At 41.8% G+C, this 13,748-nt stretch overlaps 1 protein-coding gene across 1 annotated transcript in view; it reads left to right on the top strand.

Annotated features, from left to right (window-relative positions):
- Positions 1-13,748, top strand: part of LOC140739086 (hemicentin-2-like) — a 48,921-nt gene that overhangs the window by 16,784 nt on the left and 18,389 nt on the right. Inside the window, 5 exon segments of the mRNA XM_073067032.1 lie at positions 2,424-2,693; positions 3,923-4,192; positions 5,693-5,962; positions 8,630-8,911; positions 11,174-11,413. Coding sequence (XP_072923133.1) covers positions 2,424-2,693; positions 3,923-4,192; positions 5,693-5,962; positions 8,630-8,911; positions 11,174-11,413 — 1,332 coding nt within the window.

Genomic DNA, 13,748 nt, shown 5'->3' with positions numbered 1-13,748 from the left:
AGCTGCCAGCACAAGTGGTGCACGTAAGCTCGATTTGGAAGTTTGTAAGTAATCTGGATAAGTACATGAATGGTGGGGTTATGGAGGGCTATGGTCCTTATGCAAATCAGTTGGAGTAGGTAGTTTAAAGGGTTCTAAACAGGTTAGATGGGTTGAAGGTACTGCTTCTGGATATTGCATCCTAGCTGTCCAGATACGCAAGCCTGGGAAGTACGATATGGAGAGCAAGCTGTTACCCGTGCTCCCCTTCTCTATGCATCTGATGAACCCAAAAGAACGGCAGCAAAAGATTTTGTTTGACACCAGCAGCATGGCGAGACTTGCCAGTCAACATTGAACTCATTGTAGGACTGGCTTAGGGACTCCAGCTCTGGATTTTCCCCCTGGGATTTACTCCCAAAGCCTTCCCCATGACTGGGTACAGCCTCAAGGCAGCAGAGGTTTGATCTCAGATATTTCCCTTCCTAGATGAGCAACCAAACACAGCTGCTGAGCCCCATCAGGCGAAAGCGACTGGTTTTAACGTCCCAGTAACCCACCTTTGCCCCTTCTCCTGTCAGTAGAAATGGTTCCGCTGAGCTCAGTAGCTAAGCCCACAGGAAGACCAGGACACATCTCAAATGATTGGCCTGAGTGCGCCCCTTCTCTATCACCTGCCTCTCCTCCCTTTCGCACTGTCTCCAAGCTTTCTCTATTTGTGAGCCAACCTCCCTTTCCTCGGTCACTTCAGGTTGGTTCCCACCCTTCAGCAATTCTAGTTAAAACTCTCCCCAACAGACTTTGTAAACCTCAACACCAGGGTATGGGTCCCCCTGGGATTCAAGTGCAACCCGTCCTTTTTGTACAGGTCACACCTGCCCAATAAGAGGTCCCAGTCTGAATCCCTAACCCTCTGCTCCAATCCCTCAGCCATGCATTTATTCTCCACCTCGTTCTATTCCTATACCTTGTCCCCATTACTGCTCCCCGTCTTTAACAAAGCAAGGAACCTTAATTCTAACAGAGACAGTAAATACATGCAGCAGTGTTGATGTACAGAAAGACCCTCAAGGTGAAGTTTCATAGCTCCCAGAAAATGGTATTACAGGCGGACAGATCAGTGAAGAAGGCAATCAGGGTGTTTACTGTCATGGTTTTAGGCTCTGGGTAAAAGAGCTGGGACCGCACGTGCAGTTCTCGTTACTGCTGTCACTTGCTCTAAGTGAAGGTGGACGCTGCCTGATTTGTAAAATGTGGTCACTTCAGTCCAGTATGAACAGAATTGAGAGTAGATCCTCCTTAAGGATAATTTCTGAGAGCAAACCTCTCCTCTCAAACAGATCAAGGAACAATACATTCCCAAGACGTACAAAAAAGTTGGATGAACTCAGCAGGTCGGGCAGCATCTCGGAAGCTTCCCGACCTGCTGAGTTCATCCAGCTTTTTTATACGTCTTGATTTGACCACAGCATCTGCAGTGTACTTTGTGTTTACAATACATTCCCAATGCTGACTTCCATCAAGAAGTCTCATTGAAATCCGATAACTGATACAGTCCGCGCTTCACGCTTGGAGTCATTGCTCGGGTGTGTTAGCTACAGAGGAGAGGTCACAGAGCCACTAACTTCCATTCCTTCATGATCATTCCAGTCACTGTTGGTTAATGGATGCCACCCGTCACACGTTGCAGCCCAGCCTGGTGTTCACTTGCTGGGATCTGGCTGCAAGGAGCCAGTACATGACGAGAGCTGCTGCCTGGCCCTCAGTAAGCTCTTTACCCAACCTGCACAACATGCAACAGAGAGATTCCAAACACCTCCACAGAACAGCACACGATTCCCTCCGACTCTGTTTATCACAAAGCCAGGCAACTGCTCAGTAACTCAAGTCTCTGGGCTTAGTTGATAACCGTGATTTTTTTTCTCTCCACTGACTTGCCGAGTATTCCCAGCAAGGATGGGATTTATCTGAGATATCCAACCGCAGTAATTAAGTCTAATCTCTTCCTGGGTCTTCTGGACTACTTTGATCCGGAAACCTGGCTTCAATTCACTGAGGAAACGTCCAGGACTTTTGAGCTTGAAAAGTGTACTAACGGTCGTTTGTGAGATGCTGCTGTCTTCCCACACTTTCTGCACTGATGCACGACCCAATATTCTCAATATCATCCCAGCTGCACCCTATCTTTTATGAATATCCATGGACTTGTGATTCCTGTGTGTCATTGGGAATATTGCATTTCTACAAGGAGTTCTGAGAATGTCCTTGAATCTTTTTGATATCTTCCAGTGGCAGGACTTGGAGAAGAGTGTCGAGTGTCTGATGTCTGTTGTGCGATCTGTATTTCCCATGTGACTCAGCCATCTGTATGTGACTCAGGTCCCGCTAGGGATGTAGTGCTCTCCCATTTCTTAGTCATAAGAGATAAAATCTTTTACTTTTAGATGCACCCAAAAATGTAACCATTCAAGTGGAAGGGAGATCGGAAATCACAGAAGGTGACACTGTCTCATTGTCATGTGCCAGTAGCAGTAACCCTGAAGCCTCCTACAAATGGTACAAGAGAGACAAAGTTCAAGTTCAGGATTATAATTCCAAGGATGGGATTCTGCTCTTCCAAAATATTTCACAAAGTGATTCCGGGTTCTATAGCTGCACGGCATCAAACTATCTGGGAAACCAAAGCTCGGAGGCAGTGGAGATATCTGTTCAATGTAAGAAATTATTGCTCTGGAGGGGTTTCTGTTATCAATTTCATTGCTAGACAAATTCAGTTGTGTTGCTTTACAGAAATTGACTAGAACCTTCTTGTAACCTTTCTTCTCATGTAATGATTGTCATGCAGAATGATCCATCACAGCCCAAATGGTTAAATAGAAACATAGAAAACCTTCAGCACTATACAGACCCTTCGGCCCACAAAGTCCCTGCAAACATGTCCCTACCTTAGAAATTACTAAGCTTACCTATAGCCCTCTATTTTTCTAAGCTCCATGTACTTATCCAAACGTCTCTTAAAAGACCCTATCATATCCGCCTCCACCACCGCCACCGGCAGCCCATTCCACGCACTCACCACTCTGAATAAAAAACTTACCCCTGACATCTCCTCTGTACCTTCTCCCCAGCACCTTAAACCTGTGTCCTCTTGTGGCAACAATTTCAGCCATGGGGAAACGCCTCTGACTATCCACACGATCAATGCCTTTCATCATCTTGTACACCTCTATCAGGTCGCTTCTCATCCTCCGTCGCTCCAAGGAGGGAATAGGCCGAGAGATAGAGATCGAGATAGACATCGAGATATAGATAGAGATAGAGGCTAACAATATAATAAATCAAGAAGATAATGAGTAAAATACTTTAAAATCCATTTAAATTCATTATTCAGCAGCATTGAGAGTTGCACTGTTAAAGCTAAAACACCATTAGAAAATTATTTTTTTTTACAAAGTCCAGGAGTTCCCAATTATTATCTGCAAAGCTACTTGTCAGCCTTGTCCATGTACTCAGAAGTTCTCATCACCGAGCCAAATTGTTAATTGTGGTTTTCTCTCTCCACTGATGTCACTCAACTTGCCGAAAGGTTCTAGTATCTGGGGCTTCATTTCAGTTTGTGACGTGGTGCACATCTTCTAACCCATGTGCTCCTAATGTTCTCAGTATCATCCCTAAAGTTCTTTTTCTACTTTGAATGCTCATGGACCAGAGCCTTCAGATGTCAATGGTGATTTGTTTCAGCTAGAGTCTGAGAAAGTCTATAAAAATTCTTGATTTTCTATCCATTTCATAAACTCATCTCATGGCTGGGCTCAGACATGTTTGGCATGTGGTCAACACGGTCTGTCCATTATATCTGATTGAATGAAGTTAGGTTAGGCTCTCAAAGGATGTACTCTGTCTGTATCACAAGTCCTCAAACATGAAATTTATTCACTTTCAGATGCACCCAAAAATGTAAACATTAAAGTGGAGAACAGAACAGAGATCAAAGAGGGTGACGAGGTCTCTTTGTCGTGTGCCAGTAACAGTAACCCTGAAGCCATTTACAGCTGGTTCAAGAGGGACAAAGGTCAAGTTCAGGATTATAATTCCAAAGATGCCACTCTACACTTCCAAAGTATTTCACAAAGTGATTCTGGATTGTACACTTGTGTAGCAACAAACTACCTTGGAAACCAGAGCTCAGAGGCTGTGGAGATCTCTGTGCAATGTGAGAAAATTTTGTTATTATTTTCATCTGACGACACGCTCAGTTGTGTTGTTACTGTATAAGTTAGCAAGGTTATTCTTCAGAATTTTCTTGTCCTAAATCCATTCTACCCACATTGCTATTCTACAACTGAGACAGTTAGACTATTTCAGAAGAAAGAGGAAGAGTGAGTGAGAGACAGAGAGACAGAAAGGGAGAGAGAGACAGGCAGCCAGAGGAGGAGACAGAAAGACAAAGAGAGAGAGAGAGAAAGATACCTATAACAATGGCAAATGGATCTTCACACAATCAGTATAGGGTAATACACAGTCAGTGTAGGGTAATACACAATCGGTATAGGGTAATGCACAATCGGTGTAGGGCAATATACAATTGGTGTAGGGTAATACACAATCGGTATAGTGTAATGAACAATCAGTGTAGGGTAATACACAATCAGTGTAGGGCAATACACAATTGGTGTAGGGTAATACACAATTGGTGTAGGGTAATACACAATCGGTGTAGGGTAATACACAATCGGTATAGGGTAATACACAGTCGGTGTAGGGTAATACACAATCGGTGTAGGGTAATGCACAATCGGTGTAGGGTAATACACAATCGGTGTAGGGTAATGCACATTGGTTAACTCTGATATCTCTTTGTATATTTTGGACGCAAGAAACCTTGCTTCAATTCTCTGAAGAAAGGTCCGGGCCTTTTGAGCTTGTAGAGTGTACCATCAGTAGTTTATGAGATGCTGCACTCCTCCCACGCTTTCTGCAATGATGCAGGGCCAAATATTTTCAATATCATCCCCGCTGCATTCCATCCTTTCTGTTCATAGACTTGTCATTCCTGGCAGTCAGTGGGGAGAATGCCCTTGAATCTTTTTGTTGTCAGCCTAGTGATCACTTCCAGTGGCAGAACCTGAGGAAGAGTGTCAGGTCTCTGATGTCAGATCTGTGATTGAAACTTCCTGTGTGACACAGCTAACCTATGTGACTCAGATCCTGCGAGGGAGTTCCAAGTCCAGGAGTTCCCAATTATTATCTGCAAAGCTACTTGTCATCCTTGTCCATGTACTCAGAAGTTCTCATCACCGAGCCAAATTGTTAATTGTGGTTTTCTCTCTCCATTGATGTCACCCAACTTGCCGAAAGGTTCTAGTACCTGGGGCTTCATTTCAGTTTGTGACGTGGTGCACATCTTCTAACCCATGTGCTCCTAATGTTCTCAGTATCATCACTAAAGTTCTTTTTCTACTTTGAATGCTCATGGACCAGAGCCTTCAGATGTCAATGGTGATTTGTTTCAGCTAGAGTCTGAGAAAGTCTATAAAAATTCTTGATTTTCTATCCATTTCATAAACTCCTCTCATGGCTGGGCTCAGACATGTTTGGCATGTGGTCAACACGGTCTGTCCATTATATCTGATTGAATGAAGTTAGGTTAGGCTCTCAAAGGATGTACTCTGTCTGTATCACATCCTCAAACATGAAATTTATTCACTTTCAGATGCACCCAAAAATGTAAACATTAAAGTGGAGAACAGAACAGAGATCAAAGAGGGTGATGAGGTCTCTTTGTCGTGTGCCAGTAACAGTAACCCTGAAGCCATTTACAGCTGGTTCAAGAGGGACAAAGGTCAAGTTCAGGATTATAATTCCAAAGATGCCACTCTACTCTTCCAAAGTATTTCTCAAATTGATTCTGGATTGTACACTTGCGTAGCAACAAACCACCTTGGAAGCCAGAGCTCAGAGGCTGTGGAGATCTCTGTTCAATGTAAGAAATTATTGCTTTTGAGCATTTTCTGCATCTAAGTTCATCCTACTTCATAGTATAAGCTGACTAAAACATTCCGGAAGGCTTTGATCTCAACTACCTATTCTCCTTACTTTCCATTCTATATTCCACAGATCACTGCAGGAGAAAGAAAGTGAGAAAGAGAGAGAGAGAAAGACAAAGGAAACAGGGGAATGATAATGGTGAGAGAAATACAGAGAAACAGAGAGAGAAAGAGTGAGACAGAGTGAATGACAGAGATAGACAAACGGAATATCCAAAATCCTAGAACTGTACAGTGTACAGATAGGAGAGTGGCCAAAGTGATCACAACATATCGATTAAATCGGCAACAGAATAGGAAATGCTGGAAACACTCAGCAGATCAGCAGTGTCAGTGGAAATAGAAACAGCTGACATTTTGGTCTGTGTACTCAGATAACAAACAAGAGAAAATCTGCAGACGCTGGATGTCCAAGGAACACACACAAAATGCTGGAGGAACTCAATGGACCAAGCAGCATTTATGGAAAAGAGTACAGTTGGGCCGAGCCCTTCATCCGGACTGGAGAAAAATAGATGGGGAGTCAGAGTAAGAAGGTGGTGGGAGGAGAGGAAGAAATACAAGGTGATTAGTGAAACTGGTGGGTGGGAGGGGGCTGAAGTAAAGTGTAAAGTGGATGGTCCTGTTACTTCTGCCCCTACAAGTGCTACACCTGCCCCCACTCTTCCTCCCTCACTACCATTCAGGACCTCAAACAATCCTTCCAGGTGAGGCGACACTTCACCCTTGAGACCCGACATAGATTGGAAGACCGCTTCATCAAACATCTACACTTCACCTGAAGTAAAAAGCAGGATCTCCCGTGGCCACCCATTTTAATTCCACTCCCCATTCTCATTCTGGCATGTCAACCTGTGGCCTCTTCTACTGTCGCAATGAGGCTACACTCAGGATTTGAGGAGCAACACCTTATATTCTGTCTGGGTAGCCTCCAAACTGATGGCATGAACAATAATTTCTCAAACTTCCAGTAAAGCCCCCCTTCTCCTTCACCATTCTCCATTCTCATTTCCCTCTCTCACCTTATCTCCTTGCCTGTCTATCCACCTCCCTCTGGTGCTCCTCCCCCTTTTCTTTCTTCCATGGTCTTCTGTCCTGTCCTATCAGACTCCCCCTTCTCCAGCCCTGTATCTCTTTCACCAATCAACTTTCCAGCTCTTTACTTCACCATCACCACCCCCCTCCACTCCTGGTTCTTGTGGTTCTTCCTCCCCCCCTCCCCTTCTTACTCTGACTCCTCATCTTTTTTTCCTCCAGTTCTAATGAACAGTCTCTGTCTGAAACGGCAACTGTACTGTTTTTTCATATGTGCTGCCAGGCCTGCAGAGTTCCTTCAGCATTTTGTGTATATTTCACACAGTTTCTCTATGTCTTTATTTCAGATTTCTAGTATAATTTACTCTCACATCAACAGTGTTAGTGATATCAACATAACAGAGAGAAATTCAAGTTGCTGTCACACGTTGAGACTTTGCACAAACGCACATTAGTGGAATTCATAGTTACTTTCAGTTTGTTGGGATCAGTGTTATGGAAGGTCTTATGGAACTGAGAAGGACTTAATGGTGTAGCTACAATTACAACTGTGACTTACTCTCATGGAGGTGAATTCTATATCATAAAACAAAGGTGGTTTATTCCCATCAGACCTCCACTATAACCACAACTGACAGCAGAGTGTCCAAGGGCAAAGTCCATTTCACAATTAAATCTCCTTGCTTGAAATGTTCAAGGCTGACATATTTCAACTGGAAGTTATCCCTGAGATCTGCTCCAGCCATGGAGTCCTTGCTGACTGTAGAGGTGAGATTACAGAAGCACTGATTTCCTTTCCTTCAGGATCATTCTACTACTGGGCTGATGGATGCACCCTTAACAGGTTGCAACCCACCTTTGCATTCACTTGCTAGAATCCGTCTGTCACCATGGAGTCAGGACGGAGTCAGGACAGAGTCAAGAACAGATAAAGAATATCTGTTAGTTTGCTTGTTTAATTAAGCACCTTTGTTTGTTAGCTTAAGTAGGCAGGTATCCTTGAGTATCTTAGAGAGTGATTGTTGGATAATACTGATGTTGAGCATTTGTCCAACCTTCAGAACGTGCAGCAGAATGACTTCAGCATCTCCCCAGATCAACATCACCAAACACAAAAGCACATGCTAGCGAAGTGAGTCTCTAATTGTGCTGTTTCCCTACCGCAGGTGTTTCCTGACTTGCTGAGTGTATTTTTCTCAATTTTGAATTTTATTTCAGGTTTCCAACATTGTTGGCGCACTCCTTCCATCAATTACACAGGACTTCGGTGTGCACCTGATCAATGGCCTCACTAACCTCAATACCATCCCAAGTAGTCCTTCTCCACTTTGAATTGTCAGAAATTCCGGGAGTCAGTGGGAAAGTTGCATTTATTTTTCAAGAGATTTTGAGAATATACTTTTCTCTTATGCTTTCGGAAAACTATTCCGTGATAGGACTCAGTATAAAGTGCTTTAACTTGGGAGTTAGGCATGTGATCATTGTTAATTGCCCTATATAACAGATGAACTAGAGACTCGGGTTCTCTGTATCATAGTTATAACTCATAATATACTGTTTACTTACAGATGCACCCAGAAACACAACCATCTATGTAAAAGACAGATCAGAAATGGATATTAAAGAGGGTGACAACATCTCTTTGCTATGCTCCAGTCGCAGCTATCCTGAAGCTACTTACACCTGGTACAGGAGAACTGAAAATAATAGGCAAACAATAAATCTTAATAGCACAAGAGGGACCCTGGTCTTTCACAGTATTTCAAGAAGCAATTCTGGATTGTATTCCTGCACCGCCTCAAATTATTTGGGAAAGCAGACTTCAGAGGACTGGAAGATTTCTGTTCAATGTAGGTAATCCTTTGGATTTTATGTTAATTTTTTTCCCTTAACCTGTTGCACGTCACTGTATAAGATAAAGATACTCTTATTTTCTAACATCTGTTCAATATACATCCTTATCCATGTATTCTTTTACTAACTTCCCTCACACGTTTCAATGTTTGAATTGTTCAATTTAATATCAGAGACTGTATACAGCATACAACCTGAAATTCTTATTCGTCACAGACATCCACAAAACAGAAAAAAAAACAAAGAATGAACAACAGAAAACGTTAGAACACCCAGAACCTGTCTCACCCTCCCACGCACAAGCAGCTGCTAAAATATTAATCTTTCTCCTCTCCCCTTCCCCCCACTTGCTCCAACCCCCATATGACAGGTCATCATTTATCAGAAATTCTGTGAGGAAACAAAAGGAGCCATGCACATAATACTTGCTAAACCATTCATAATGTTCTATATAGGATGTCAGTTATTGGCAAAACATTTCCTACTGTTAACTGCTCTAATACTAGAACCATTCGATGAAAATAGGAAGAAGTGAGGAAATATGTATAAGTAGCAGTGGTATACAGCTATTCTAGGTAGAGTTAGCACGAGGGCAGAAGTTTTGACTCAATCACTTAATCCTATCAGAAATACCTTGGCATTAGCTATAGGCATGCAAAAAATGTTCTGAATGTTTTTCCAGCCAACACAGATAAGTGCTTTTAATTGTAAATATCTGTGCATTAACAATACATTACAGAGCTAGTGTTAGTTTATGACTGCATGAATCAAACTCATTGTCATGGCTGCGTGAACTGGGCCTCTGTGAGTGGCAGCTCAGCATCAGATCTTTTTATATATCAAGATAAACTTCATAGTAAAAATATTTACAAAAATAAACAGTGCAAAGCCCTTTCATTCTTACACTCAAAGATAATGCACTAAGTAGTGCTCTATTACATTTCTTAAAACTGGTAGCACTGTTGCCATTCATGTGTCCCCCTGGGTAGTACTCTACTACAATAATTGAGGGGCTTCACATCCAACCCTGCTCCTCGCAGTCGAGTAGTGGAAGAACCCTTTCCTCCACAGAGCCCTTGCCATGACTCCACCAAGGCTGTGGGACCAGAGGTCCCAGAGCCCCAATAGCCATCAGGGCCATGACAGCTGTTGCTGGTCTTCAAGCTCCTTATAAATGTCCAATATGATAAAGTAATTAAAATAAAAATTGTTGAAGGTATTTAATAGGTAAAGTTGCTTCTTTTAATCACTAGAAATGAACTTAAAACATTAAGTAAAATAAATACTTTTCTGTGCTCACATTTACACTCAAGTTCAGTGTCCAATTAAAATGAGTGCTTTTGTGCTTCGTACACAGGCTATGCCCCAGCCCCTCTGAAATCAGCAGTGGCATCACACCTACCTGATGCATTGTAAAGCACAGATGTGGAAATCCAAACTGGCTAAACCATGCACTGCCACCAGCTGACAGTTTGCTCAAAAATGGTGCCTGAGAAGCCATTCGATCTAACCTAATGTTGCAGCCTTCAACCAAAGGGACAGGAGATCAGGCATATCTTCATAGGACTGTGCAGAAAGTGGGCCCCCTCACTTCGTAAAATGATGTTAGAATCAAATTTGATGATGTAGTTTGGAGTCTGAAATTATCTGCACAATACATTGCAGGCTTTTTCCCGCTGTTTAGCACACATGACATCCTGTTGAAGTTGCACCAACTTTGCCGCTCAGTTTTTTCAATAAAAGGCATTGCTCCTGACATACCCTTCCTGATGAAGGGTCTCACTCTGAAACTTCAACTGTTTACTCATTTCTATGGACACTGTCTGGCCTGCGGAGTTCCTCCATTTTTTTGTGTATTACTTTGATTTCCAGCATCTGCAGATTTTCTCTTGTTTGTTTTTACACTACCTCAGAATGCACTACATTCATTGTACCATCCTGCTATTTTGTACATATCATGACATTTATTGTTGGGTTTATGAATATCAAGTATACTATTCACTCTTATAGCTTTATGCAAACAAGGAATTGAACACTAGTGTGCATGATAATGAACTCATCTAATTTTATCAAATAATCTGCATTATTTGACATATCTGAATATATGACATTCTCATATATATGTCTCTATATATGTGACAGAGACACATATATATCAGTCGGATCAGCTATATGAGGATATAATGAACTAAAATCTTGTGACTTTGAGTTTAACAGGCTGTACGAAAATGAACCGGCCACCTATATTCTTCTTGCAGACAAACCTACTCAAATAAACTTGACCCAAGTTGGGATGAGTTTTCACTGTAAAACTGAAGCCAATCCTCCAGCAAGAATTTCCTGGAACAACACAGACACTGCTGTGGAAGTGCAGAATGGCACTTGGACCATCAGCATTCTGACTCTGCAAACAATGACAAGTGGTTGTGTTTCCTGCCAAGCTCAGAATAAGCTTGGCTTTATACGCTCAGAGGAACACTGTTTCAAGTCATCACTGGGTATGTAGCTATAAGTGAAATTATAGATAAGGCTAAGTCAATGGGAGGGACAAAAGTCTACCAACAAAATTCTAAAGACAACTAGACCATGGAAGAATGCAATTAATTAACTTTATTTCCATAACTATTAGTACCCCTGTCTAACAAAAAAAAAAACATTTTTGCAACTTGGAAGGTATTTTAAGGGAATGTATTTTAGATTTTCCTGTGAATAGGAAGTCCATCTGATGGCTTCCATTGAACAGAGTTCTTCAGATTGTTTTCAATAGGAGATGGTCAAGAGAGCAACGATTTTGTCACAGAATGCTAATACTTCCTTCTGTTGCATTTTGTCTACTTAGTTCTTGATTTCTTAAAGTTCGTGATTATTCCATGCTTCTAAATTATTTTCATATATCAATAATTAACATTTTAATGATGGAACAAATCATGAAATTTGTCAGATATCACATTCTTCAGCATCAGCTTTGAGCAATTTGAGTTGTATCACAGTAATATTTCACAGAGGTCCTTCAGTTTGTAGTGATATTAATTTATGTAGACACAAAACATTACAGACACTGGAATCTAGAGAAAAAAATCTGCTGGAAGCATTCAGAAAGGTGAGCAACATCTGTGGGTGAAAGGGAATTGTGGACATTGATGTGAAATATCAGAATCAGAATCAGGTTTAATATCACTGGCATGGGGCATGAAATTTGTTGTCTTTTCAGCAGCAGTACAATGCAACATATAATAATAGAAAAAATGTTGAATTACAGTAAACATATAAAATTATTAAATTATATAAGTAGTGCAAAAATAGAAATAAAAAGTAGTGAGGTATTGTTCCTGGGTGCAATGCATATTCAGAAATCAGATAGCAGAGGGGAAGAAGTTGTTCCTGAATTGTTGAGCGTTTTACTTTAGGCTTCTGCACTTCCTTTCTGATGGTAACAATGAGAACAAGGCATGCCCTGGGTAATGGTGGGGGGGGGGGTGGTGGGGGTGGTCCGTAATGATGGATGCCACCTTTTTAAGGGATGAAATTTATAATTTCATCCTCTCACAGCTGGTGCTCAACCTGTTAAGTTTCCTTCAGTGGTTTGATATTAATTTATGAAACTGTGCACTGAAGTATTTAGAGGTGAAGGATCAGAGTGGAACTACAGGGTGTCATTTACACTGATATTGTCAGAAGACTTTTGGGCCTGTCTCTTACACTTCTGCAATGATGAAAGGTTAAAAGTGTGAATTTTAGGTGAGAGAGCAGGAACTACATTTTTATAAACAGGGTGATATGTTTTTACATATGCCATAAGACCATAAATCATAGGAGCAGAATCTGGCTCATTGAGTCTGCTCCACAACTCCATCTTGACTGATTTATTAACCCTCTCAACCCTATTTTCCTGCCTTCTCCCAGTAACCTTAGATGGCCTGACTAATCAACAACCTATTAACCTCCATTTATAGATATACTCAAGAAATTCCTCCTCATTTCTGTTCCAGATGGACCTCCCTCTATTCTGAACCAAGATTCACCCACTATGGGAAACATCCTCTCCACATCCACTCTGTCTAGGCCTTTCAATATTCGATGGGTTTCAATGAGATCCCCCCCCCCCCCCCATTCCCCCAGTTTTCTAAGTTCCAGTGAGTACAGGTCCAGGGCCATCAAACACTCCTCGTACATTAACCCTTTCATTCCCAGAATCATTCTGGTGAACCTCCTCTGGACCTTCTCCAAAGCCAGGAGTTCTTTCCTTAGATATGCAGCCCAAAACTGTTCACAACAGTCCAAGTGTGGTATGACCAACACCTTATAAGGCCTCAGCATTACATCCTTGCTTTTATAGTTTAGTCCTCTCAAAATGAATGCTGACATTGCATTTGCCTTCCTCACCACCAACTCAACCTGCAAGTTAACCTCTAAGGGATCCTGAACAAGGACACCCAAGTCCTTTGGCAACCCTGAATTTTGAGCTTTCTCTCCATTTAGAAAAAAGTCTATGCCTTCATTCCTTCTACCAAAGTGCTTGACTATACACTTCCGTATATTATATTTCATCTGCCACTTTTTTGCCCATTCTCACAATCTGTCTAGGTCCACCTGCAGACTCCCTGCTTCCTCAACACTACCTGTCCTTCTACCTATCTTCATATTGTCTACAAATTTAGCCACAAAGCCATCAATTCTGTCAACCAAATCACTGACATAAAAGAGTGGTCCAAACACCAACCCCTGTGGAACTGGCACCCAACCAGAGAATACCCCTTAATTCCCACTTTGCTTTGTGCCAGTCAGCCAATCTTCTGTCCATGCTTCTATCCAATCTTCTATTCCATCCTATTG

This window comes from Hemitrygon akajei, chromosome 15, assembly GCF_048418815.1.
Source record: "Hemitrygon akajei chromosome 15, sHemAka1.3, whole genome shotgun sequence".
NCBI classification, from domain to species: Eukaryota; Metazoa; Chordata; class Chondrichthyes; order Myliobatiformes; family Dasyatidae; genus Hemitrygon; species Hemitrygon akajei.
The sequence above is the reverse complement of the archived record's forward strand: the minus strand, read 5'-3'. Positions and strand labels throughout refer to the sequence as shown.